The 26,041-nt window shown below is 51.8% G+C and overlaps 9 protein-coding genes across 9 annotated transcripts; 6 read left to right on the top strand and 3 right to left on the bottom strand.

The window, feature by feature from the left end:
* Positions 1 to 1,304: 1,304 nt before the first annotated feature.
* On the top strand, positions 1,305 to 3,266 carry PG994_012121 (MFS general substrate transporter; the record flags this gene model as incomplete). Its single annotated transcript, XM_066863530.1, has 8 exons — positions 1,305 to 1,428; positions 1,548 to 1,594; positions 1,677 to 1,782; positions 1,853 to 1,943; positions 1,996 to 2,073; positions 2,137 to 2,558; positions 2,619 to 2,861; positions 2,926 to 3,266. The coding sequence occupies 8 exons, from the start codon at positions 1,305 to 1,307 to the stop codon at positions 3,264 to 3,266; spliced, it is 1,452 nt and encodes a 483-aa protein (XP_066712640.1).
* A 643-nt stretch (positions 3,267 to 3,909) lies between these two features.
* PG994_012120 (uncharacterized protein) lies at positions 3,910 to 5,013 on the bottom strand (the record flags this gene model as incomplete). Its single annotated transcript, XM_066863529.1, has 1 exon — positions 3,910 to 5,013. One exon carries the CDS (start codon positions 5,011 to 5,013, stop codon positions 3,910 to 3,912), a length of 1,104 nt encoding a protein of 367 aa, XP_066712639.1.
* A 1,983-nt stretch (positions 5,014 to 6,996) lies between these two features.
* PG994_012119 (uncharacterized protein) lies at positions 6,997 to 7,601 on the bottom strand (the record flags this gene model as incomplete). The annotated part of the gene is made up of 2 exons (XM_066863528.1): positions 6,997 to 7,353; positions 7,422 to 7,601. The coding sequence occupies 2 exons, from the start codon at positions 7,599 to 7,601 to the stop codon at positions 6,997 to 6,999; spliced, it is 537 nt and encodes a 178-aa protein (XP_066712638.1).
* Positions 7,602 to 8,080: 479 nt separating this feature from the next.
* On the bottom strand, positions 8,081 to 9,362 carry PG994_012118 (uncharacterized protein; the record flags this gene model as incomplete). The annotated part of the gene is made up of 4 exons (XM_066863527.1): positions 8,081 to 8,245; positions 8,325 to 8,795; positions 8,861 to 9,110; positions 9,175 to 9,362. The coding sequence occupies 4 exons, from the start codon at positions 9,360 to 9,362 to the stop codon at positions 8,081 to 8,083; spliced, it is 1,074 nt and encodes a 357-aa protein (XP_066712637.1).
* A 901-nt stretch (positions 9,363 to 10,263) lies between these two features.
* Positions 10,264 to 11,520, top strand: PG994_012117 (uncharacterized protein; the record flags this gene model as incomplete). The annotated part of the gene is made up of 6 exons (XM_066863526.1): positions 10,264 to 10,461; positions 10,515 to 10,569; positions 10,635 to 10,892; positions 10,946 to 11,063; positions 11,123 to 11,218; positions 11,283 to 11,520. 6 exons carry the CDS (start codon positions 10,264 to 10,266, stop codon positions 11,518 to 11,520), a joined length of 963 nt encoding a protein of 320 aa, XP_066712636.1.
* Positions 11,521 to 12,097: 577 nt separating this feature from the next.
* Positions 12,098 to 13,657, top strand: PG994_012116 (uncharacterized protein; the record flags this gene model as incomplete). Its single annotated transcript, XM_066863525.1, has 3 exons — positions 12,098 to 12,640; positions 12,737 to 12,970; positions 13,025 to 13,657. The coding sequence occupies 3 exons, from the start codon at positions 12,098 to 12,100 to the stop codon at positions 13,655 to 13,657; spliced, it is 1,410 nt and encodes a 469-aa protein (XP_066712635.1).
* A 4,038-nt stretch (positions 13,658 to 17,695) lies between these two features.
* Positions 17,696 to 21,438, top strand: PG994_012115 (uncharacterized protein; the record flags this gene model as incomplete). Its single annotated transcript, XM_066863524.1, has 6 exons — positions 17,696 to 19,074; positions 19,129 to 19,776; positions 19,857 to 20,048; positions 20,109 to 20,279; positions 20,331 to 20,718; positions 20,782 to 21,438. 6 exons carry the CDS (start codon positions 17,696 to 17,698, stop codon positions 21,436 to 21,438), a joined length of 3,435 nt encoding a protein of 1,144 aa, XP_066712634.1.
* A 743-nt stretch (positions 21,439 to 22,181) lies between these two features.
* Positions 22,182 to 23,365, top strand: PG994_012114 (uncharacterized protein; the record flags this gene model as incomplete). The annotated part of the gene is made up of 2 exons (XM_066863523.1): positions 22,182 to 22,184; positions 22,280 to 23,365. The coding sequence occupies 2 exons, from the start codon at positions 22,182 to 22,184 to the stop codon at positions 23,363 to 23,365; spliced, it is 1,089 nt and encodes a 362-aa protein (XP_066712633.1).
* Positions 23,366 to 23,489: 124 nt separating this feature from the next.
* On the top strand, positions 23,490 to 24,102 carry PG994_012113 (uncharacterized protein; the record flags this gene model as incomplete). The annotated part of the gene is made up of 2 exons (XM_066863522.1): positions 23,490 to 23,555; positions 23,605 to 24,102. 2 exons carry the CDS (start codon positions 23,490 to 23,492, stop codon positions 24,100 to 24,102), a joined length of 564 nt encoding a protein of 187 aa, XP_066712632.1.
* Between the last annotated feature and the right edge of the window lie 1,939 nt (positions 24,103 to 26,041).

Raw genomic sequence — 26,041 nt, 5'->3', positions numbered from 1 at the left:
TTCTATTCTATTCCACAGCAGCTAGGTTATTTGCTTTAAGTTATTGGTGAAATGCATCATGTAGTAGGCCACAGAGTTTTTTTTAAAAATGCGTTGGGCCGAAGGCGCAGCCCAGCGGACGACGCGCCATCCAAAGTCAATTCTACCGGCTTCTTACTTCCATGCTTCGTTCTGTCCGTCTACATGCAAATATCTGCGAATTGACGAGAGATTGTACAGAATAATACCATACTTGCTCCTCTACCTTCATACCTCCCGTCAGCCAGCATCCTCCACGGCGGTGTCTGTCTCCCGTTCTGTCTCCCGTCTGAGGGTGTATTGATTCACGGACTCCACCTTGAAATTCACAGAGCGGTCAAACAGCGCTACCAGCCACCTGAACCAGACTTGCTAATCAATTACTCACGATCGACCCAAGGATTAGCCAGAGAACGAGACTGCACCTTCTTCCATCCAGTCTCATGTGGTGCTGTCCGGTGGAGTTCCAGATATATCGGCGGTTGGGCTGCCTTTATATACAAAGTACGGAGGCGTAAGCTGTTCCTAAGGTTCACACTTCACAAGGAGCTCGACGCAGCTGGGTTACCGCTAATCGTATAGTGTCTTTAAGACCCGAAGCTAACATGGAGGCCTCGACCGTCTACCCATGTCACTACGTCCGTAGTAGGTTATTTTGACCGTTCCAGCTGCAGCCTTGCAGGAGCAAAATCCACAATCTCGGCCGCTATCATGCTTCCAAGACCGGCCTCCAGGCCTGCCCTTGGCAGATGTTCATGATTGCTTGCTAGAAGAGGCAATCATAGCCCTTCCTTGTGCTCTGCTTATCTCCCCCTTCACATCTCTGATTATGCACAGCATGACGATCTCATCTTCAGCATCGCCACGGGATGTGATCCTTCTCCGATTGCGTGCCGAAGAGGAAACAGGGCCGGCTTGCGGAGTCTCAACAGCTACAGAAAGTTCCACATATCGCGGCTAGGCGTTCCAGGAGCCCTGGCAGGAAGATAGAGATTTGATTCCGTCGGCCCTCTTCCGTCACTTCGAGTCCCCACGGAAGGGGGGGGGCACGCCTCACATTTTGCCGGGTTGTGTTTCCAATCCACTCAAGCAGCGGCGTGCAAATCCCAACGATTTGTCACTGATTGATACGTTCTAATATGTAGTCGTGAACTCCGGCACACAAATTTTCACGGACGAGATGTGGTTCCAGACATCTCCAGGTGTTCTTGTTCTTTTTGATATCCTTGCCGCTGGAGGAGTGTAGCAGGAACTTAGGTGAAATGGCGTCCATACCACCAACCGAAATGAAGGAGACAATCCAGCGAGAGAAACCAGCCATTGGTTCGGATGGTGCTGCGCTCGCCAATCAGATATCCGCGACCCCGCCAGCGGCTGATATTGGAGAGTTCAAAGAGGTGGTTACGGCTGGTAAGTCATCGACAGCATCTTCCAGGTGTATCCATACCACCGACGATGTAATGTACTTAGTTGGCTTGAGACGGCCTGTAGCTGATTGTATACTGTTCCCGGCATTTACAGGGTTATAGTTCTGACCGTAGGGATACTAAATATGCATACTTGGGGCTTGAATTCTGTAAGTTGCCTCTGATTGGCGAAGCTCATGGGCATTAGCCTATACGTTCTGACAGTATAACCACTTACTTACATGTACTTAGACATATAGCGTATTCCTCGCTTACTACCTCAACTCTAAAGACCCCAACTTTAGCACTGCAAGCCCAATTGTCTATGCATTCATCGGAGGCCTTTCCATTTCGATTGGTAAGTGGCCATCCATGACGTGCCGACGTGCGAAAATTAAGGGAAGGGTCACGTCTGACCGTTCTTATAGCGCTGCTGTTATCGCCTCTTGCAACCGCCCTCGTGGGTTGGAAGCCTATGGGAACCAACAAGACCATCTTCGTCGGTGCCATTCTCGAAACGTAAGGCAGCTCAAGGCATTTCTCTGTTGTCTATGGCTAACGAGATTACCAGTGCCAGTTACATTGGTGCATCATTCACTACCAAAATATGGCATTTAGTCTTGAGCCAAGGTGTTGCGTTCGGGGCAGGGTGAGTGATATGGTCCCCTGTGTCGTTTACGAGGAGTGTACACATGTCTAACGACACGCACAGCATGGGATTAATTTTCACCACGGCCATACCCGTAACCGCTCAGTGGTTCACGGAGCGGCGCTCGTTGGCAAATGCACTCGCGGCCTCCGGGTCGGGCTTTGGTGGGTTGACGTATTATTTGGCGGCTAATGCTATGATCGCCAAAATCGGCCTGCCCTGGACTTTCAGGGTTCTGGCTATTGTCTGCTTCGTCGTCAACAGTCTCGGCGCCCTCGTGATCCGCGACCGCAACAAGGCCGTTGGCTCTGTCCACGTCGTCCTGAATTTCAAACTCCTCAAGAGGCCGTCGTTTCTCTTGTTTCAGGGCTGGTTGGTCTTCTCCATCATCCCGTACATTGCCTTGGTCTTCAGCATAGTGGACTATTCCCGTCGCATGGGGTTGACTGCTTCACAAGCGTCCCTTGTAGGAGCTATGTTTAACTGTGAGTTGGGCCGAGATTCATTCTCTCCCTTGACCTGGTCGTGAGCTAACGATATCAAAGTGGCCCAGGGCATTGGAAGACCTCTCGTCGGTCTGTCAAGTGATATTTTTGGCCGCATTAATGCTTGCACATTTGCTACGGGCCTTAGTGGGCTCTATTGCCTGTTCGTATGGATCTTCGCTGCTAAATCGCTTGTCGCTTGCATCGTCTTCGCCCTGCTCTCGGGTACTGTTGCAGGAACCTTGTGGGCGGTAGTTGCGCCGGTCTGTGCTGAGGTCGTAGGCTTGCAGTTGATTCCCTCCGGTAAGGCAGACATATTCCCACTGGACAATTCCCTGCAAGCGAGCACTAAACTGACAGTTGCTAGCACTGTCGATATCCTGGCTCGTCCTCGTGCTCCCCTCCACCTTCGCCGAGGTGATTGCGCTCGGGTTGAGGAAACCAGGGCCACGAGGCTATGTCGATGTTCAGGTTTTCATCGGCGTCATGTTCATGGGCGCCTGCATGTTCTCCTGGCTCTTGCGGGGGTGGAAGGTGCAAGAACTGCGCAAAGCCCACTTGAGCAAGGAGGAACGGGAGAATGCCGTACTGGACGATGACATCGTGCAGTCTCACAGCCCGGATTCCAACGACTCTAGCGATCGAGATTCTGATACGCCGAGTCGTATTGGATATTTTAAGGCTTTATTCGCGTACGAAAAAGTGTGAGGGACTACCTGAAGAATATGTCTTCGGGAAGACCCCCACTGATAGATTGTAACCCCAAATTTTTATCAGACTTAAACTCCTATAGATTCGTCTGGGAAGTGCCATGCTCCGGTGTACCCCTATTATGGGGTTGGACAATACGAGCAGCTACAACCCGGGACCGGCTCATTCCCCTTCTACTTGAAAGGGAAGATATTTTCTGCCACATCATAGATGGTGTAACGATCTAACGACTGTAACGAACGACCGTGGAATAATCCATTAGGTCTACGAGCAACCATCCGCTAATCTCATCTCCAAATCAAAATGGCATTCAATCCAATAGTGCTGTGTGATATCTGAAAACAATGGACGTACGTGACATCAGAGTGCAGGGCCAATATCAGTGGTGCATAATTGTTTGCTTGAGAATCAGATCATTTCTTTAAGTTCTACACGATTCTGCAGACTTGATGTAACATCAATCTGGGCAAGACCTATATCGCCCTATCATTGCTTGCAGTATCCATAGCTTGCAGTATCATTCGCAGCCGGTGTGAGGAAGAACCCCTAGTGCATGTGCTTGCTCGTATATCTGATACAGGCCGCCTAAGCGAGAGATCAGCGCAGCTTAAGCGATTCTAGACAAGGATCTGTGATCGGTCTAGTCAGAAGTCCTCATCCTCTTCGAGCCAGAGTCATCTTTATCTTCGTCGTCGAGACCAGAGTGCCGCATCCGGCGAAACAGTGCCACATCTGTCGGGTCATGAGGGGGTTGCGCTTGTGCGAGCCCCTGAGCACTAGCCGTAGCCTTCCGCTGAGCAATGAAATCCTTCAGCCCACAGTATAGCTCGTACAGCAACTTGATAGCATCTTCCGACACAGGTACCACCAGATCCGTCTCTCCGATGCCCGCCTCATCCTTGGTGTTGCCGGATATAACTTCGACATACTGGTAGCCGCCAGAGGGGAGTAGGAACGCCAATACGAGCTCACTATCATCCACTTTCGCCTGGCTGATGCCGTCAGGCTGGACCATGTTCATATCCAGAAAGGTACCAAGTCGATGCTTCTGCGGCAGGGTCATCAATGTATCATGTTCGTGGGCGGGCTTATTGCGCTTCGGGGCCGACGTAGCATTGTCGATACCCATAACCGTGATATAGCTCTTGATCAGGTCGACTTTGTGCCGAAGCGCTCTGCCATATGCGTGTTGCAGGATCTTGGCATTTTTCGTGGTCGGCAGAAGAAGGGAAGTTGGTGAGGTTATTGAGGTAGCCGTACCGCCGTCCGTCTGGCCTACGATGATCCGAGGCATGTTCAGGTTGGTCTCGGCGAGTTGATAGAAATTCTTGCCCTCGATTCCAACCAGGCTCAGAAGGTTGTGGATTTCGTGGCCAGGGTCGATGCCGGGTAAGCTGATGGGACCATCGGCGGCGCCCATGTTATGTAAGCCATGAGATACGCGCAACGCCTCCTCGACCTGACTGTAAGCCCTATAGGTTTCTGCTCGAATGGCCTGGATGGCATGCTCGAAGCTTTTTGTAACGGCATCCCGCTGGACAACAACAGAGACAGCATCAGATAAGCTAGCAGAATGCTGACTTAGTTCGTGGCTGGCACTGATAGTATGCTGAGCCAGGTGGTTGATTGCCGATACAATAGCCGCTGAGCGACTCTCAACGCTGTCCGTAGCGAGTTCTGATGTTGTCTCCATGCCTTCTGAGGTACATTCAGGCATGGGAGACCCTCTGAAGGGGTGAGCCATGGTTGACAGCCAAAGATTACAAAGCCCTGACAGCAACGTCTCTACTAATGTGTTAGAAAGGGAGCATACTCCTAGGGGCTTCCGAGTCGTGAAAGAACGAGGAGGTCGAAGAACTTACTGCAAAGCCAGGCAATGTACGGCAAATGCAAAAAGACTCCAGGTCTCTCGATCCAGTTCAGCTCGGCAACGAAGCCAATACTGTGCTGTACATTAACTTCTACGTTGTTGGGCCAAGCAGTAGGTTATTGCACCAGGCAGCAAATCCTAGGTTAATATGAGTTGGTACATGTAGGAGTCAGAAATTGATGCTAGATGCAACTCACTGTAGTATTATTCTCCTTCTTCGACAGCTTTTATGCAAATGGTTGGCTGCTGCCCGCTGTGCAAATAAAAGCATACAGCTTGGAGAGCAGTCACTGTAAAGGTGCCTTTATGTGTTTCTCCCACCGATGTGACCCCGCCGATTATTGTCCCTTGTTTGCTATCAGAAGACTGTATTGGTTATTGTTAGCTGAAGCGCGTATAACAACAAGCAATGCAAGTTGCTGCTGCCTACGCGTATAGAGATCAACCTACTAGTGTGTGCTATGTGCTCCAAAGATGTCACGTCTAACGTTAAAAAGCTCGCAGTTGAACCTTTTCCCGAGTACACATAGACGGTGTTGTTGTATCTTGCTTGTCAACACAGGTGAACAATGAAGGTAAACAGGGCAAAGTGCAGGCGCTTCTACATTGCTTCCTTCCTGGTCACTCACTCTTGCTATGCAAGTTTGCGGGGAACGACATGCGGGCAGATGCAGATAGCATCTCATTGGCGCTCTCAAATCCCAACAGTGCCAATCCATCAAAGGTGGAATGAAATATGTCCAACCAGTATAACTCGAGATGTGGTTAGGCCATGATATGAAATTTCCATTAAAATGTGCCCCCTAATGTCTTAGCTGCCGCCATCTCTCACTTCCTTTCTTTGACTAGTTGTGATTCTAATAGGTAGGCGCTTGGCAGGTTTATGTTCCATGCTGGTACCCGATCCTCCCTCAAGCCCCCGACTGATCCCCAACGAATGTTCGCGGTGGCGTATTCTTCTCTCTCTTATTTTGGAAGAAACGCCTCAGGAGCAGGTATCCTATCGCTGCACCAAGTAAGACGCGGACGAGAACGCATATCGTAGCTATCAAGGCCCCGGAGCCGGTGTGTGAAGAGGATGAGGTAGAACGGAGATGGTTTCGGGCGGCCATGGCGGAATGCTCTTGGACCCTCCGTATCAGGCCATCGTTGGGGGTCATTTCTGTCGCCATAGTGAAGTTATAGGCAGTGTCAGGCGTCAAGCTTTGGAGTAACGACGACCGTTCGAACCCTGGAGCCACGGGCTGCAGGAACGATTCTGATAGTTGCAACACGAGACTGACAGGTCATTTACTGGTTAGGTCATAGTATTAGAAACTTTAGCTTCCCGTGCAAGAGTTGGGTTTTAGAGGATCTCTTTGTTTTTGTGATGTTCCGACTGCATGCGTTGCCACTGTCATCAAAGGCCTCTTTGTTTCGACCAAGTGAGTGTATGTGTGGAACTGATGCAATAATCGTAGACACCAGACTTCATAAATCAACAGTTAAGATAACTTATATGGCAAATACACTACACGATAGAGCGGTCCAGAACAAGGGTCTGCCACTATGAATCATATACTCCTATAGCAGACCGGCTGGTCTGGCCGTCAAAGGATCCAAGCTACTATATCTGTCGTTTCACTTCAAGAAGGTGTCATCGAAAAGACTGCATGGACGACCATTCAATTGATATTCCACTTCTGAGTAGTCGTTTGTCCCATTACTGATGGCGAGAAGGCAGCTTGTGTCCTGGAGACCAAGACGTGGAGGAGCCCAGGACCACTGCCTCCTCGTTCGCAGAGACACAGGTACCAATCAAAACTGATCATAGTTCCTATGAGTCTCCCATAGCCCCCTTGTGTCATTTGCACACTCCTAGTCGGAACCCTCGCATCCACCTGCGGTCGTGTTGGAGCTCGACTGCAGCCAGATCTGCCACCAAGCGCAGTTCCCCGCAAACGAGTCTTCGCTGTAAGAGGCCATGACGCCATTTTGACCCCCGTTGGTGCAGCTGCTCAGAACGGATATCTGCAAGGCGAACGATTCCGCATCAAATATCTGATCAGTGTACGAGTTGGAACACAACTGGGCAATGCAAGTACCGTTGGTGAAGCCGACGCAGCTGTTGTTCTTGGCGTGGACCTCGGCGGTGTTCAGGAAGACTTGGGTGGCCAGCGTCGAGCAATCGGAAGAGTTTGCCTCCAGCGTCTGCAGGCAGTCACGCCAGTCAGCCTGTATACATTTGTTTTCGTGGCCCCAGGTTGTTGGGAGAGAAACGCGTGGCAGGGAAAAAGATTTACTCCATAGCAATCCCACATGCCGTCCACAATACCGCCGTCTTCGGTGCCGTTGGATATAACGTGAATGTCCGGGGTGACTTGAGCACTCGAGGGGAGGACATCATTAGCGACGGGCATCGAAGAAGTGACTGCGATGCAGAAGCCGAAGAGGACGGCAGCTAGATGGAAAGCGATCTGCATGGTGGATGTGTCACGAACGTGTAGCAGGATACTTAAGACAGAATCTTTGTGTTGGTGGAATGAGCCAGGAAGTAGACACCGAGGAGCAAGGAGAAAATGCTGTGATTGATGAGGTGTGCCTGAATGTCGAGGATGGGAATGGGTGTGAGAGTTGGTTAAAGAGGTCTGAGACTCGGCGTCGTATTTATAGGCTTCCAGCAAAGGATGTGGATCATTCAGGCCATTGCTGTATTCAATATTATGTTGTATTCATTCTTGTGTTGTAGTCACTATCCGACTGCATTAACAGATAGGTACCTTGAGCGGAATGCGCCTCTAGAGGGAAGCGTAGGAAGGATGTTCGAATTTAAGGGGGTTGGTCTCGGTCAGGGTTCCATCATTAAATTCTTTTCTTGGAGCATTTAACCGAATTCACATCGGAAACCTTGTTGCGGCCAGGAGAATATAGGTTAGTAAAGGCATGATTCGCACAATATCCTTTAGAGATATGTATAGCAAAGAGGCTCCCCTCCAAGGGTGTTGAGCAGCTGAGAGATAGGTCGTTCAGGGGCGTTTGACTGGCCCATATAGATGGGATCTTCCAGTGTCGTGTTCCGGCTAGGCGGGTTGTTGAAGAGGGTGATGGTCCCAGCTACGGTGAAAGCCTGTGGCAAATGCAAGGCCTGCCACATCCACCAGACACGGTCGAGCATGGCGTGATGTAAAAAAAAAAGCCGGTTCGACTGGTGACGAGTAGAGGTCGCCTGCATCGCCACCGATCATGAAGTGGCCGCCCGCATGCAAACCCAGAAACCCCTGTGGGAAACGTCCCTGCAACTCGTTCTGAAATGTCTCGATACTGCTAGCGGCGGGTCCAGTGGTAAGGTTCAGCAGGTTAGTAGGTATGAGCCACTTCTCCGCGGTATAGGCGCTCAAGTCTCGCTTCAGACACCTCGGGTTCCATGCAAACCTGTCAGGCACCTTGGTTTCGCCGGCCATGGTGGGAGAAACAGGCCCGAGGTTGACTTTCATGTCCTTGAACGGCCCGCTGGTGATGCACCCGCCTCCATTACCCGAAGGTAGAGAGATAGCTCCGGCACCGCCTACACTGCCGTTGTGTGCCACGAAAGCGCCGTCGCCGCTCATGCTGGTATCACTGCCATCGAATACAGGCGACTCGGTGGGGTTACTCTGGTAAGAAAACCAGTTCCAGTACTACAAGCGGACGGATACCGTGTCAGAGCATACCCGCTTGAAAGCAGTTGGGAGTTGCGACTTACTGGCTGGTAGCCTTGGTACTGGCACTCTTCTCTCAGCGCCGTCTCATACGACCAGAGGAAGTACCGATGCCAACTCAAGAAGTTGCCGGTGCCGTGAATCGACAAGGTCTGGTTGATGTGTTGAGCAACAAAGTCGTCGTATCGGCTCTTGGCACCAGGCACCACGGTTGGATCTAACTTGGAGGGCTTGCTCATGAGGCAATTCACGGCCTTGGTATACGATATTCTCTCCACTGCTGCCATGGTATCCCTGGGTATGAACGTCAGTCCGCAGTTAACGAGCATATGGGGAGATTGTGGGGGCGCAAACTGACCAGTCCTTACGGACATGCGCGCTGAAGACGTTGCATGCTGAAGGTCCCCCTTCGGTGGTAGCTGCCTTACTCAATGTTGCAGTGGCTTGATCCTGTAGGTCCTTCAAGACGTCTTGTTGGTAGACAGGGGACGCCGAAACGGCTCGCAAGGCGCTCGAGGCCAATATGAATGCAGTCCGAATGTACATCTTGAGTTGCATGACAGGATCATGAAGTGGGCAGCGAGACCATTTGCGGACGCCGGAGGAATGAATCTAGGTCGCGAATCCAGTTTAAATAGACAACAACAAGTATAATGAGGGGGCAGTATGCATGATATAAATTAGTTCGTGTAAGCAAGTCAGCAAGATCCTAGGTTAGGTAGGTAAGTAGGTTCTCTGTTCTAGCACCCAATCCCGGATCCGCACCAATGGACATGGGCTAGGGTTGAGATCCGGAGTAGCATTCCGGACCCAACCGAGATCTGAGACCGAAAGTTGACCGCAGTTCCTTTTGATTGGTGCCATTTGAGATCCATGTAGCTTCTATACAGTCTTCTCCTTGGCATAGTCCCTTTATACAAGGGCTCTTAAAAAAGAACATTCTATACACCACGTTCGAGATGTTCCCTACCGTGATAATGCTCTGAGATCCGCCAACCGATGCCTAGGAATACCTTGGAATAAATCGAGGCCAATGCTGTGTGCTTCGGGAATGGCAGGAGCTAAAGCAAGGGAGTGAATTGGACTAGCCAACAAGAACTACACTTTGACCTGTTGGCTGGCTCTAGTGTCTTGATTGCATATTTCAAGCAAACATGCAAACAAGCAGGGGCAAAAAGTGCCGATTCGATGAGCGATGAATGTCCAGGTGTATTAACAGGCACTGGGCATGATGAGCAGCAATTACGCTTAGGCATAATATTGTGACATAAGTACATATGGCACCTTCAGATGGTTCAGAATAAGACGGATGTTGGCAAGAGACCTGGCTCTCTTACTTATGAAGTGCTGTACTGCCATCCTCTGGCATCAGGAAACCATATTCAAGTTCGGTCGAGTCTCTTCGTTACTGTTTACCTAGCTACACTGCTGTCCATAGCACACCGAGATGTCGTCTACTAAAACCTCAACTACCACGGGAAAGTACGACCCGGAGTACCCTGCAGAGAGTAACTTAGGTCCTATTCTCTCCGTGACAGGCGCAGTCCATGCTATCGCTTTCGCGGTGGTGGTTATGCGGATTTACGCCAGGATCGGTATACTCAAGGCAGCTGGGAAGGACGACTACACCATGGCTGCATGCATTGTATGCTGATGATCATTTGTTATTTCAGGGGCAACCAGGCTGACCATTCGAAGACGTGTGCATTCGTAGGACTGCTGTGCTTTATCCTCCAAGGATACCACGGACTTGGTCGACATTATCAAACCATGAGCGCAGAGGACACCCAGATCTTCAACGAGCTTAATTTCTTCCAGTCACTGTTCTCGGCTATGACTGTCCTTGGGCTGCTCAAGATCTCCATCGCCTTCTCCCTTCTTCGACTGAGTACCAGCAAATGGTATTCGCGGTCGTTGTGGGGGCTGATAGGCTTCGTGGCGTTTTACACTGTGTTGCCTGGTTGACCATCTTGCTGCAATGTCAACCGGTCGACGGTTTCTGGAACAAGATGATGGTTCCCAAGCCCAAGTGCTATGGCATGCTCATGTTCATCAAGTTCGGGATGGCGAACGCAGGTACGTCAATGAGCCAAGGCACCTGTGCTGGGTAGACTGACAACGACCGCCAGGGTTTAACATCTTTACCGATATCTGTTTTGCGAGCTTGCCTATACCTATCATCGTAAAGCTTCAGCTCAGGCTCAGAACACGTATCTATCTCATCTTGATCCTCAGTCTCGGGTATTTGTATGTTGATTGAATCGAAATTTCCCCATTTGAGCGTGCTAACGGGTACCTCTTGATAGTGCTGTGGCCCTGGGCGTTGTCAAAGCATACTATCAGATCGGTTTCGGCGCCGACAAGGACAAGACCTTTAACCAGTCCATCCAATTCTGGGGCTTGTATGTCTCCTGGTCATCCCCACTCCCAACACTGTAATACTTACTCATCGGCTGGCACACACAGCCTCCAACTCAACGTTGGCATCATAGCTGCCAGCTGCCCCGCGCTCAAACCCTTTGTCGGAACGGCCGTCGGCCTCTCAAGAAGGGGTAAAACGTATGGAAATTATAACAACATTGTCGAGCCTGGGCCAGCAGCGGGTAATGGGGATCGTGGTGTCCAACATGCAGTTGGTGGTCGCAGTCGTACTGCATATCCGGCAGATGGGTGTTTCGAAATGCAGGAGCAGAACTCTTGCTGAAGACGATAGCAACGGACTAATAAAGTTGTCATGCCGGACCGGGTAAAGGTGCGGGAAGCGAGGAGTCAATTCTGCGGGGCCTTCCACTAGCAAAGGGAGCTACCTAAAAGTTAGGTATTGTCAAAACAGCCGAGATGAGTCAGGTACCTGTATTGAATAGTGCTGGTCGGCATGTGTAAGAAAGTGTGCAGGCAACTTTTGTTTCTCGGCTCATTTGTTACTGCTATTACTCAGACGCTTGGTGGTCACTTCAGTTGGTACCAGCCTTCCAAGGTTGTTTGTAGCCACAAAGTGCAGCGACATCCAACAGTTGATCAACTACGAACGGTACCTAAAGTAAAGAGCGGACCCAGCAGCTTGGGAATGATATCACCTTGGATTTTGATTTCCAGCCAGCCGGGCGCGTGAGCAGTGAACTTCTAGATTGCATACATTTCGCTTAAGTAATAGAAGCCCATTCGGCCTCGCTCGCGATTCTCATTTGGCTCTGAACAACCGCAGTCAGCGATCGCTTCGCATCCTAATCCCAACCAGTCTGCGGTATGGCCCGGTCTTGACGGTTTCGATTTGCGACATCATGGCCTCCCCGCCATCCCCGATCTCCCACGCCCCGGGCGACGCGACAACATTCGACAATTTTGCTTCCACGTCCCAAATCCAAAACGACGACATAGCATCTGAAGAGGCAGCACCCGCGCCTCAGATCCCAGATAACCGCGAGACCTCGAATGTTGAACCATCCGCGACGCCATCTCCAGCGCAAGGTGAACCAAATGACGTACACAGGTGCTTCATATGCCTCGACGATGAGCCCCCCCAAAATCTACCCGCCGATTGGGTGACGCCCTGCACATGCTCACTGGAAGGACATCAGCAGTGTATGCTTGCATGGGTCGCCGATCTGGAGGCACAAGGAAAGGATATCAAATGCCCCGTCTGCCAGTCACCAATCCAGGTGCTGGACCAATGGGACCCTGCAGTGCAGTTCAGCGACGACATCATGCGCTACCTCTCCAACATGTCACCGTTCGTGCTGCTTACCTTCCTTGGTGGAGCGGCACTCTTAAGCAGTTTTCACTATGGCATGCATACTTTGGAGATTTTCGCAGGCCCAGAGGTAGTAAGTATAATGTTCCGAAACGTCGCATAGGAGATTCTGGGCGTCAAGTAACCTATGCTAGCGCGCCCACGTACTCTGCTGATACTGAGATACCAGGCACTTCGCTTCGCATTTAGGAGTCATACAAAGGATAAGAACTGGTGGTCTAGCGCAATGGGCAAGGTGAAGGCCGCGTTGCCTGCTCTAATCCCGCAAGAAGAGGATGCCACCAAGGTTATTAAGGGCAACCTAAACATTATGCACTGTATCAGTCTCACAATGGTAGCACCTGCACTGGTCCTCAATAGGCTATACCTGGGCAACTTCGTCACTGTGCCTACCTCTGTCATTGTAAGATCCCAAACTATGCCACGTTCAAGCTCAGACCACTGACATTGCTTTCAGTATGCCATGTTCTTTGTGGAGCATCAGTCTGACCTGCTTTTATGGCCGCCCGGACCGCGGAAGGTCATGGCTATTTTCCCCACACTCAAGGCTTTCTACCTTCAAGCCTACTGGTCCTGTGCCAAGATGGTCGACCGGAGAGTAGAGGCTGCCCTAGCAAGGAGTCGGAGTTTGCAAGGAGAGACTGCTGAGCAGGTTCCAGCTCCGCAAGTGGACAATGCACATGTGGCCCCTGAAGAAGAGGCAGATTTAATCGATCTAGCCATCGGCGAAGAAGAAGAAGAAGGGGCTGGCGAGCCGCAGAATGGCCCGGCACAAGCCGATCTGCGAGCTAATCCCAGCAGCTCACTGAGTTCTGTGTTTAACTTCTTTGCTGGTGCGCTGCTCTGGCCCACCGTATCATATAGCGTAGGGAATCTGCTACGAATGTCACTACCGAAACCATGGGTCACAAGACCCTCCAAGGGTCCTATTACAGGCCTATTGCAGGAGAGATGGGGAAGAAGCTTAGTCGGCGGTTGCCTCTTTGTCGTCTTGAAAGACGCCTTCTTTCTATACACGAAGTATAGAAGAGCCATTAACCGACCCCATCGAAGGATTAGGAGTGTGGCCAGAAGAGAGAGGGCCGATTAAGCCCCCAATTGCCTCGACGATGCCCAAACAACATGGCCTATTAGCGGTACTAATAAATGTGCGGCCGAGAAGTGGCCAGCTCAGCATTAGGCGGGGTTAATATTGTACGTTTTACTTGGCTATGCGGCAATGCTACGAACCAATCCAGCGATCTCACTCTGCGTGGCAGTCTCTTTGGCCGTGACATATGCTCGCTAATCCTGTGAGCATTTGCCCTGAGATGAGAACGACTCTTTCTCAGAAGAGAGGTAGCTATCAATCTGCTACAAATGCAACCCTGCGCCTAGCCGGTCATACGGGGGGGAGCAGGTTGTTATACCGCCCGTGGGAATATATGGCAATAACGTATGCATGATGGCACTTTGAATGCTGGGGTATGGATTGGGCGGCCTTGCGTCGTGATCAATCGTGTCACAAGTGAGATCTCTCAATATAAGACACTGCGGGAGCACAGCTTTGCGATGTCTCCGAGAGAAGCATCGGGGAGATCTGATCTGCCCATTCGCATGAAGCCTGATCCTGCTGGTTTGAGTTTGAGATACGGCCATGCAAGTTTCCCCCAACACAACATGCAATCGCGCGCGGTTTCGGAGCGACGTCCGCTTCGTCTATGCAGTAAGCGAGGAGGTACTACGAGTGTCTACATTAACTGAGCCACACACCGACGTGACCGCTATGCCATCTTTATACAAGTTGTAGGTATGCACCAGAATGCCATGCTCAAAATAGATACTGGTGTGTATTCCCTTAAGTACTCTCGGATTACCGGTAGTCTGGATTTCCTCGTCCCCCCTGATTTTTCGCGCAGGAGAGGCGGAGATTCTGGAACCTACGGCCCCACAAGCGGGAAGACGGTGAGCGGTTCCATTCTCATAGATGCAAGCCCCGCCACTTTCTTCCATCCTTGTCAATCGGTTTCTGAATCGGTAACCTGGTATCCAATATACACAACCAAGACAACCTAAACACTGCCTAAGAAATAATACGGCAAACAGCAGTCGAACCAACAGCGTCCACGACATCCATCCATCCCTATAACACATCGGCTAACATGTCTGGAGCGCTTCTTTGTCCCCAAGTCTCTTCTTGAAACACCATGTAACGGGCACAACTCTGCATCGTGGTCGTACAAATCGGAGGAGTCTAAATGAAGTTGTCGCCATGTCTCACCGCCACGTGTTTGATAGGGTCGCCTTGAAAGTGGTCAGCAGCAATCCGACCCCATGTCAACTGTGTCTGTGTGTACGAAACGAACCGAACTTATCTGCACGTCTGCGGCAAAGGTCTGGTGATCAGGGTAGTCAGTGATACCACTTGGCAGCAGCAAGAAACATCTCGCCTGATACGTGCCCGGCACGACACCCTCACGACACCACACTGCACAATTTGGCAAATTTGAACGGCAAGCCATGGCTTGTTGATGGCGCTGACAATATAACGGTGAGGCGGTTTCGGAAGAAGCTGACTGCTTGGACGCATCTAGTGTAGCCGGTGTGGACCACTGATTGGCCGGGATGGGGATTCACCACCCTATCCTTGCGTGCGTCTATTAGACCTGACAATCAATATCCGCCACTTCAGACAGCCATCCATGTGACGGTCCAATGCGCCAGGCACCATTGAGTCACTGACAACACATACCGCTTGCCGTACCAATGTCTCTTCCCATCGGTTCCGTTGAAAGATCAATGTGCGTGCCATCACTCGCCAGGCCGCCCGCAAATGTGCCTGCGCTGCGAGGCGGCTGCATTACGAGCAGAATCCCACACAAACCCGAGACATTGCCAAAGTATACGCCGGCAGCTGGCGAATAGGAACCCACGGGAATCGGGCCTGTCGAAAAACGAAAGATCTGGGGACCGGATGGCTGATATTGAATGCCTTTCGGTTAGCACGCCTTGGCGTGTACGGAATAGGCAATGAATGAGACCAAACGAGTGCAGGGCTAGCAGACCAATGCAGAAGCCACGGCATTACATATCGTGACGACCGGGATATGGGTGCCCATCATTGGCCTGGCCGTTCTCCCGAGAGCCACCCCAGGAAAATGGTGAAAGCTCGAGACACGGGATCGGTGAGACGGTGGAATGTGGCCCTTGTCGTGATCCTGGGCGGGTAGTATGGACGCAACCCCATCTCCAGACGCTTCGGAGAATCCAAATGTTGGCTGGAGTGAGCCTGGCCAGTCAGTACACGACAGCTCTAGTGCGATGCCGGATCTGTCAAGGGACCTCAGCAAACGAACCCTTTGTCGCGCTTGTGTAAGCGAAACAGGACAGACTAGCCGGTCCATGTTCTTACTTTAGAGGTTCTCCGGAAGCCTGTCTGCCTGCCTGCCTGCCTGTCCGACTCTGGAAGATGAAGCTTGAAAGCGATGTTCACCAAGGTTACGCTGTTTGTTTCCTGTGAAGGTAGAGGTCCTTGCGTCGCCATCCTGATCTTCTACAAGATCCTGTAAGCTGACGACAACACATCAAAACCCCGAGGTGGCCTCCCACAGAACCACAAGTGCGCCCTCACCGAGCGTGCACTTGCTCAGCATCGTCGTCATCTGCATCGTCTTACTTACGATACATCGAGGCTGAAGAGTCAGCTGGCTGTCATACTTGCTTGCTTACCTCTTTTTGATACTTGAACCAAACGAGGCTGTCAATGGGGGACTGTTATTCGCCTGTTCTATTACCTACATGTACGTATGAGCCGATGCATTGCCACTGGCTGCCTGGAGTCTCCAGTTACCCAACTAGGGAATATCAGAAGCAGCCAACACCTGGCTAAGAGATGCTAAAGAAATTCCCCTCTGAAACTAAATCAATCAGCTTATCTTCCATGTCCAAATCATACCCAAGATAATTAGCTGAAGCTGAAGCTGTGGAGATCTCTGGCCGATATGTACTAATTCCAATTCGTTCTATAGGTAATTATTCAGAATCCAACCTAGGCAGGAGTTTCTTGGACTATCTGTGTAAGTCTGGTAGCCTTTCTAAGTAAGATCAATTGTAAGTACGCCTCTCTCTCTCTATACTGTGTTAGACCCGTCCTGTGCAAACTTGATTCAATGAATCCGCTTCATAAAGGAGGTCTGGTACTCCTCCCCTGCGCCCCTTCCATCCTATCAAAACACCTTCTGCCACTGCGCTGTATTGGACTGGTTTGGTTCACAAAATCCAGGATTTTGCTCGATTTGCCCCGTACTTGATCCAATGGAAAGAGAGTCCAGGCCGTGCAGCAGGGCATAGGCTCAGATTTCTACCTAACATTCGGCAGTACCTGCCCTCGTACCTCCCCCGTGCTTGCCTTACCTCGCCTCGCCTCGCCCTAATTTTTGCCCCTGCCTTACCTTGCCTCCTCCTCAAGGGTTGTACTCGTGCAATCGACTTATACACTCTAAGTTACATAACCTATGGATGTTTGCCTGCAGCTTCCACCAGGCCTAGGAGTCATCCATTCTTTGCGCACTGCCACTTCTACTTACTAAGATGTACTGGGAAGGGCAGGCGACTCCGGGAGGCCAATATATCAAAATGTCTTTGACTCTTGCACCAGGTTGGACGCATGGTGAAGTGCGCGTATGCTGTCTCTCCTTCCTGCTTCAACGTAAAACCCATCGTCGCTGCCCGAAAGCCAAGTGCGTCAGTCACGTACTGTTCCAAACTCCCGCCCAGCCAGAGAATCCAATCCATTACATTACATTCGGCCATACATACAGCAGACGGCAGCACCTCCGCGAAGTCCCCAACACATCTTCATCCCACACATTGGTCTTCATCACCCACTCTCCTTCAAGCACGCCTTGTCTTCGTTCTCTTCTGTTCTCTTTTTCTTTTTCAGGAACCCCAGCTTTAACTCATACCTGGCAACGGTATGGTGTCTACACGTATCTAATTCACCTTTACAATCCAGCAAACCGGAATTCAGTCCTGAACTCTACACCAAGATTCCAAGCACGCAAGGGAACCCCATCCCAACACCCCGGTATATCCGTTCCTGTAGCAATTCATACGATTTCCATCTCGTTTGTTGCAGGCACTCGCTAGCATGGGAGATACCTCGCATCACCGGCTGCTGGCCAGCCTTCACTACATCTACCCGACGGTGGTCTTCGCATACTTCGCTATCACGTCTGCGGTTGCGGCTTGCACGCTCCAGACCACTTCCGACTCGCCCAATCCTCAACATAAGCGGCCAAGAAGCATAGTTGGCCTGCTGTTGTTATTCGACTTCCTTTACCTAGTCCAACTCGTCGCTGAGGTGGTCGAGGCCATCATTCAACAGGTTTGGCCAGCCCCGGATGCTATTGTTGGCTTGCTGTCATGCATGCTGGTATTTGGTATCCAGCAGACGGCCCTAGGCAGTGGCGCATCCGGCATTGTCTGGTTTCCGTTCTACGGCTCCTGGTTCATCGCGTTGGTAGCCGAACCAGCTATTGCAGCAATCACCATCCTTTCCACTGTTCAAAAGCCTGGCCACTCCAGTATTCATTTGTGGCTCAATGTGGCGATTGCTGCTGCTCGCTACTTCGTCCTCGCCCTTACTGTCCTCGTATACTTCGTCTGGCGTGCTAGGCCAGAGGAAACTGATAAAGACGATGAGAGCAATCCTCTTCTGCCCAAGTCTGGCGACAGGCCAACTGAGGGCAACTACTCGGGCGACAGCGGTTATGGTACCAACTCGGAAGGGAACACCGAAGCCACCAATACACAGACCACCAATACCGAGGCTGCGAACTCGCCAAGCGACGGTGAATCCCCGTGGGAGCGTCAAGAGCGAGAGGCGCATGAGAAGGTGGAGAAGCGCCTGAAGAGTGAAGGCAGCTGGGTCGCCTATGCGAAGGGGTTTCTCGTGTTCTTCCCCTATGTCTGGCCGGTTGGTAACCGCCGCCTCCAGTTTCACGCGGCTCTTGTGGGATTGTGCCTTCTACTCGGCAACGTAGTGAATGTTCTCATCCCACGGCAGTTGGGCATTGTCATGGACACTCTGAGCGGAAAAGAAGCCGGTCGTAACCCCTGGATCGAGGTGGTCATCTTTGCCAGCTTGAAACTAGCATCGTCCGAGGCTGGTATTAGCCTGCTCCGCAACATCCTCTGGCTTCCTGTCGACTACTATGCAATTGAGGCCCTCTCAAACGCTGCCTATTCCCACGTCATGAGGCTTTCCTCTGATTTTCATGACAGCCAGAGTTCTTCGGATCTGATCTTGGCCATATCGAGCGGGCACCACATCTCTAACATGCTGGAATCCATTTGTTTCCAGGCGTTGCCGATGGTCGTGGACCTGGTGGTGGCATTTGTCTACTTGTCGGTAAAGTTCGGCGCCTATGAAGGTTTCATCACGATAGCGACTGGTGTGGCATTCATCCAGGCAGCAACGTACATCGTTCGCATGTTCAAGGATAGAAGAAATAAAATGGTCAAGACGTACGAAACCTGCTGAATGACCCAATGTAGGTGATAATGCTAATATTCTGTTAGATACTTTGAAGAACACTATGTGAGACAGGCCGGTATTCAAGGTTGGCATACTGTTAGCGCCTTCAACCAGATACCTTACGAGGAGGATCGATACGCGGCCGCCATCAACTCCAAGGTCTCGTCACTCAAGATGCTGTTCTCTGGCTATTACGTTGGCCATGCCTTTCAGTTCCTGATACTGCTGTGTGGGCTGCTCGCTGGTGCGTTCCTAGCCGTGTACCAGGTGAGGCATGGGCAGGCTACAGCTGGTGATTTCGTCATGTTCTTGACATACTGGGCCCAGCTTACCTCCCCGCTTCATTTCTTTGCCACTCTGGGAAAGAGTATCAGCCAGGACTTGGTCTATGCTGAGCGGCTTTTAGAGGTGATGCAAGCAAAGGCAACAATTGTCGACAAACCAGACGCCAAGCCAATCAATCTCAGGGGTGCCAAGGTTGAGTTCCGCAACGTCAGCTTCAGTTACGACAAGAAGAAGGACATCTTGAAGGGTGTGAAGTTGGTCGTGCCTCCCGGCTCTTCAGCAGCATTTGTCGGAGCTACTGGCGCCGGCAAGTCGACGATCCTCAAGCTTCTCGACCGATTTTACGATGTCAATTCCGGGTCGATCTTGATTGACGGACAAGACATTCGTGACGTCCAACTTTCAAGGTACGCTTGTTTCTTTGCTTTGGTACTAGCACGGTAAACTTGAAAGTTGGAATACGGTGTACTGATTGGATGTACCCCAGTCTTCGCCAAAGCATGGGTATCGTCCCTCAATCTCCGATACTTTTTGATGACACTATCATCAACAACATTCGATATGCTCGCCATACCGCAAGTGATGAGGAGATATATGAAGCATGCAAAGCTGCTGCTATCCATGACCATATCATGGGCTTCAGTGAAGGCTACAAGACCAGAGTGGGGGAGAGAGGAGTGTAAGCTACCACATTGTCATCACCATGTTCGTTGCCGGTCCCTTGCTGATGATGAAATAGCAAGCTCTCGGGTGGTGAGCTGCAAAGGATCGCCATTGCCCGTGCAATCCTGAAGCGCCCCGATATTGTGCTTCTCGATGAGGCTACCAGCTCCGTCGACACAGAGACGGAGCAGAAGATCCAGGGCGGTTTGCATGCCCTATGCGAAGGACGAACAACCTTTATCGTTGCGTGAGTAGTCTCCATCTTCTCTTGGCTGACACTAGCTGATCGAATGCACAGCCATCGTCTCTCGACGGTTATGAATGCCAATACCATCTTCGTAGTTTCAGACGGGGAGATCTCCGAGCAAGGGAGCCATGAAGAGCTGCTGGAGAGAAAGGGGAAATACGCCGAGCTTTGGTCGAAACAGATATTCGCCAACCCAAAGGAGCTCAAGGAGTCCAAGGACTCTGAACACCAAGACGGAACTAACCAACAGATCAAGTCTGCGGCATCAGATACTTCACAACACGCATCCGACTCTGACAAGCAACCTCCGCTGAAAAGTCAGAAACCCGTGAGCACGCCGCTTCGACGACCGATCGACACACCGAAGTTAGACACGACCCCCAAGGATAGCCAGGCCAACGACCAAGCTGACAAGACCCCTCGTGGACATAAGAAAGAGGTAGATCAGTCGAAAGATCAAGATTGATTTTTTGACTGACGCTGACTCTTACTTTTGTTACAGGGCTCGAAGCTTAATCCGGGAGCACCCGAGTTCACCCCCCGATCAGGTGCCACGCCAGTCCGCCACGTTGCAACGGTTGACCGCTGCAGCTGGGCTGATGACGTCCAAGCTGCAGCTGACAAGCAATCCCATACTGTAACCACGCCTATTTTCGACATCACCTCTTCCGGCGACCATGTCCACAACGAGCCGGAACAAGCAACTGCAGAGCATGCAGATCTCAAGCAGATGGATGGAAGCCCGGATGTGCAAATGGCCCCGGGTTATCGCCGGCCTGAGCCTCAGGATACTTCTCGGTCTGTATCGGATCCTGTTCCCGAACAGCCGCCAAACACTCCCTCTACCCCTACACCCACCAAGAGTGAGCCACCTCTCAAGAAGACGCCACTCCAAACAGGCACGGCCCAAATTGTCGGTGCCCATGTCGATGTGCGCCCAATGCAACCAAGCACAGCCCAAAACGCCAGTGCCCGTGGCGATGTCGGCCAAAGCAACATGAATGGCCAACAGCAAGATGCGGCATCTAGCAACCGAGGAAGAGGTTCGCAGAGCCGTAACCACCAGAGAGGCGGCACTCGTGGCCGAGGTCGCCGCCACCCGTCGAATACCCGGAGACGATCGGAGACTGTAGCAGCAAAGCCTTCGTCAGCCAAGTAGTCATGAAGATGACAACGCTTTACCATTATTACCCTACACTGCCACGGTTTGCCTAGTTTTTGTTTTACCTTGGGGTCATTGTGTATACTGGAGGCTTTAGAGATTCGGCATGATATGAGGAGAGCAATAGGAAGATACCCTGTTTCAATTACGCTGGAGGCACGGTGAGATGACTGAGGTTCTTAGCTGCTATGTTATGCTTGGTTGGGTTTGTATCTGTTAGCAGCACCACATAGTAGCTCGACATATCCTTTCTGGTCTGAGGGAAAGAGCCGACTAATACAGCAAATAGCATGTAATCTCAGCTTTTGGTCGTATCACGGGTTCTCTTCTTCTCTTTGTGTTTATTTGTCTATTCATGTGACAGTGGTTCATCCCACGTTGAGATGCGGGCTGGCGGGTGGTGTTGAGTCAGGATTAACCCCGCCTCTTCTTCTGCCACCTGCTACGCTACATGTAACGCCCCGCTATTCACCGCCCGGACGCAGAAAGATAGACGCCTGAGGTACATGCAACTTTAGGCCTTGGCTGGCCTGGAGTCGCCCCCGATTCGAGCCAAATGTTCTGGAACCTCCACGAATCTCATTAGCGACGGGATTCCAAACTCGTAAAATATCAACGTTCTTTCGAGCTGTGACTGCCAAATCGAGTTTTGCGCCAACACTTCTCCTGCGTCTAGTGTTGCGAATCGCAGCCTTCCAGCATCACTGTAGCGACAGGCCAACCCGGTTTGGATCAGCAACATGGTGAGTGAGCACTGTCGAACTTTCTGCCCCTCCTTCTGTTGTATTATTACATCACGAATGTCTTTGACCATATAGCCTAACATGTTGCCTCGCAGGCGTCCACTTTGACTTCCAAGCAGCGCCTTGCTCTCGCTGTCTGCGACTTCCTCTCCACGTCAACAGAAGATGGCACACTGAGCGTCGATGACAAAGACTCCATCGATGTCGCCGTCAACTGCATCGCCGAGTCCTTCAAGGTCGACCCCACCTCCCAGGAGGCCGTGAAGGAGGCTGTCGGCACCCAGAATCTGCTCAAGATCTACAGTGTCTACGAGAAGCTGCAAAGCGGCACGAATCCTGCTGCTGCTGCTGCTGCCCCGTCGGGCGCATCAACCGGCCCTGCTTCCGCGTCCGGCCCCAAGACTCCCTCCGAAGACGACAAGAAGAAGGCCGAGGAGCTCAAGGGCCAGGGCAACCGTGCCATGGCTTCCAAGGACTACCCGACCGCCATTGACTTCTACACCCAGGCTCTGGCTCTGCACCCCGGCAATGCCATCTTCCTCTCCAACCGAGCGGCCGCCTACTCGGCCGCTCGGGACCACGAGTCAGCGCGCGCCGATGCCGAGGCCGCTGTCGAGGTCGACCCCAAGTACACCAAGGCTTGGTCCCGTCTTGGACTGGCCCGGTTCGCCCTGGGCGATGCCAAGGGCAGCATGGAGGCCTACAAGCACGGCATTGAGCACGAAGGTAACGGTGGCTCTGATGCCATGAAGAAGGGCTTCGAGACGGCCAAGAAGCGTGTCGAGGAGCTCGAGCAAGAGAATCCCGATGCCAGTGCACCCAGTGCTCGCGGTGGGGCTGATGGCGCACCTGATTTCTCCAGCCTTGCCAGCATGCTCGGAGGTGGTGGTGGTGGCGGCGGCGGCGGCGGTATACCCGATCTCTCCAGCATTATGAGCAACCCCATGTTCGCACAGATGGCACAGAACATGATGTCGAACCCCGACATGATGAGCAACTTGATGAGCAACCCGCGCCTCCGCGAGATGGCCAACCAATTCGGATCAGGAGGCGGCATGCCGGATATTGGCACCCTGATGAACGACCCCAACATTGCCGACATGGCAAAGAACTTCATGGGCGGTCCCGGTGGTGCCGGTGGCGCCGGACGAGGACCTGGCAGCCCTCCCCCGTCAAGCTAGATGCGGAAATACCGAAAAAGGCGTTACATGAGCGCTATGCTATGCTGCCACAAAGACAGCAATGCATGCACTTTTTGGCCAGGAACTTGCATTCAGGGACTTGATGATTTAGATAGACATTATCATGAGACTCACGAAGACTCCGCGTAATGGGACATACATCTGCTTTTATACGCCGCTCGCTACCCACGTGTGTCTTGAGACCGCATTGCATTATACAGGAGACCTAACAAGCCCAGGATTGCTCCTCACGATCCATCCAGCCCATTGATTTTCCATCATTCCCCTCTGTTGACACTGACTCGATTTGCTTCTTAGAAACAGTCGCGCGTATTTCCCAGGCACTGCGATTGGCATATCCCGTCCAGGTTGACCTCGTTGGTGACGCCGCCCACGAGCCCGTTGCCCGTCTTGCACTGGTCCCAGGTTTTTGTGGCGGCGCCCAGCAAATACCCCAGGAATATGCCGTTGCTCCACTCGCGCCAGGCCGTGCAGCACTGGTTGTCGTTGCTGCTGCCCTCGTTGTCGGCGGGTGCGACGTTGGGGTCAACCCAGCACACGGCCACGCTGTCGCGCGGCGGCACCGTCGCCTTCTTGTCGGTCAGGTACCCGAAGAGGCCGGAGCACGTGTCGGCCCGCGCCAGCGCTTTGGAGGTGCAGGTCACGAGGTTGTCGCCGCAGGCGGTGGTGGCTCGTCGGGTGAGTCGCGAGTGCGGCTGCTGTTGCGGCGGGGCTGATGTGTCGCCGGAAGAAGCAGCGTACCAGACTATCGTGGAGTTGTTGGCGTATGGTTCCTCGTGGAGGACTTGTAGGTCCCGCGCCTGTGCGGCGACGGCGGCGCTGGTGAGTGAGAGCAGTGCCAAGAAAGCGGTAGCTCGTAGGACTACCATTGTGAAGTGGGCTGGCTGGTAGATTTTGGATATATAATTATTGATGAACGTAGGGCAAAAACCTTGGGAGAAACCCACCCTCTATATTACTACAGGTTTTAAAATAGGACCTCTAGGACGAGGTGGTGTGTAGTTGGTGAGACAAGAGAGGTAGCAACAGCTGAAGAACGAGGCTGGCGTGCGCGGGTAGTGGTGATGCTCTCTATCTTGTCTTAACTTATTACCGTTGTCTCGTCTCTTGATAAGATCCTGTCGCCGGAATGGATCCAGGCACGAGCAAAGGAAAAGGGGCGGGACTAATCGCCTGATATATACTTAGACTGCCGATATATCTATCATGTTGCTTCGCTGCCCACACGCCAGCAAGATTATCGTTCATTGGCACATGGCAGGTGGCCGCTAGAATTGCATGCCTTCCGATACCCCTTTACCAATGCGGCCGTCAGGTCCGAATAATGGTAGGGGTAGTTGTCCCGGTTGCTAGATAACCTAAAAGGCTTGGCTCATCACACCCTCACCTCACGTACGATGGTGGTATCGTGAGAATCTGGCAAAAAAAAGCATCCATGTATGCATAACGAAGGGATGGCCTCTCGTACCTCCCCTTGCTTGCACTGGGAGCCTGGGACACCAACACCACAATTTCCCCAATTTCCTTTTTTCTTCTTGATTTTTCTTCGCTTTTTCCCTGCTGAGGGGGAACGTTGGGGTGTTCTGTTCCATCCACCATCACATCCCGGTGTCTATTTTTAGTACTATATGATGCGCCACCTATTGAGGGGGAGGGAAAAAAGGGATGCACGGTAGATATAGATAGGCCGGGTTCGCCCCCTGGTCCCGCTGCATTTACCCGTGGATTGGGAGGAGGAGCCGGAAGCACCACGGTGTGGGTGTGTGTGTGTGTGTGTGTGTGTCCACAACCACATTCACCCTTCGTTTTCTCTGTTCGTGCCCTCTCTCCTGCCTATTCCGGAGAATCAGAAGTCTGAAATGGAACCTGGAGTCTCGAACTCGGGATCCAAACCCGAATCTGGGAGTCAGGTTGATGATGCTGTGCCTGCCCGTAGGTATGGGAAGTGAAGAGGAGGGATTCTACGGTCAATCCCGGCGGTATATCCGAAACATACATCACCACTATGAACACGATAAGACGGCGAAAAAAGAAACATAACTACTCTGCAGATTGCAGACTGCAGTGCCATGAGCGGCACAGCAGCAACACTATCGAAAAGTACGCTCGGACTGCCCGCCCCTCCTGTCTGCTTCGAGACTTTCTCTTCTACGTACGGTCAGTGAGTATCGGCCGAGAGAAGTATCACATTCTTCAGCAACGACACCGAAAGCAGCGATACGGTATGGTGGTATTGGTGAATGCTACATCATATCGGGGTCGCGGATGTGACTCTGGAACCACACAGGACTCAAAGTTGACTCCAGCTTGCTACACTGCTGTGTTGCTTGGCATAATCACTTCGTTCTGGCTCCCGATTGGCCTGGTATTGACATCAAATTGCCCTCTTTTGGTAATTCTGCTTCTGCTTTTGCCCACTGTTGAGGACCGATAGTTTCCGAACTTGCAGGACGCCGGTTCTTTCTAGAGCTTTTGCATTGCTCCGGTGCTATGCTCAAACTTTGTGGGTGTATCAAAGAAAGGTAAGGTCTCCAGGCTCTCCTTCTGGAACTTCAATCTCATCCTTCTCTGGTGTGAAAAGAAACGTGGGCATGATTGCTTCTTCCATCAAGTCCTTGTGTTACCTACACTTCGTAGGCCGCATACATACTCAAT

This window comes from Apiospora phragmitis (assembly GCF_038363925.1).
Source record: "Apiospora phragmitis strain CBS 135458 chromosome Unknown utg000010l:1.0-9815664.0:1.0-9183399.0, whole genome shotgun sequence".
Lineage (NCBI taxonomy): Eukaryota > Fungi > Ascomycota > Sordariomycetes > Amphisphaeriales > Apiosporaceae > Apiospora > Apiospora phragmitis.
Note: the sequence above shows the minus strand (reverse complement) of the source record. Positions and strands in the feature narration are given on the sequence as shown.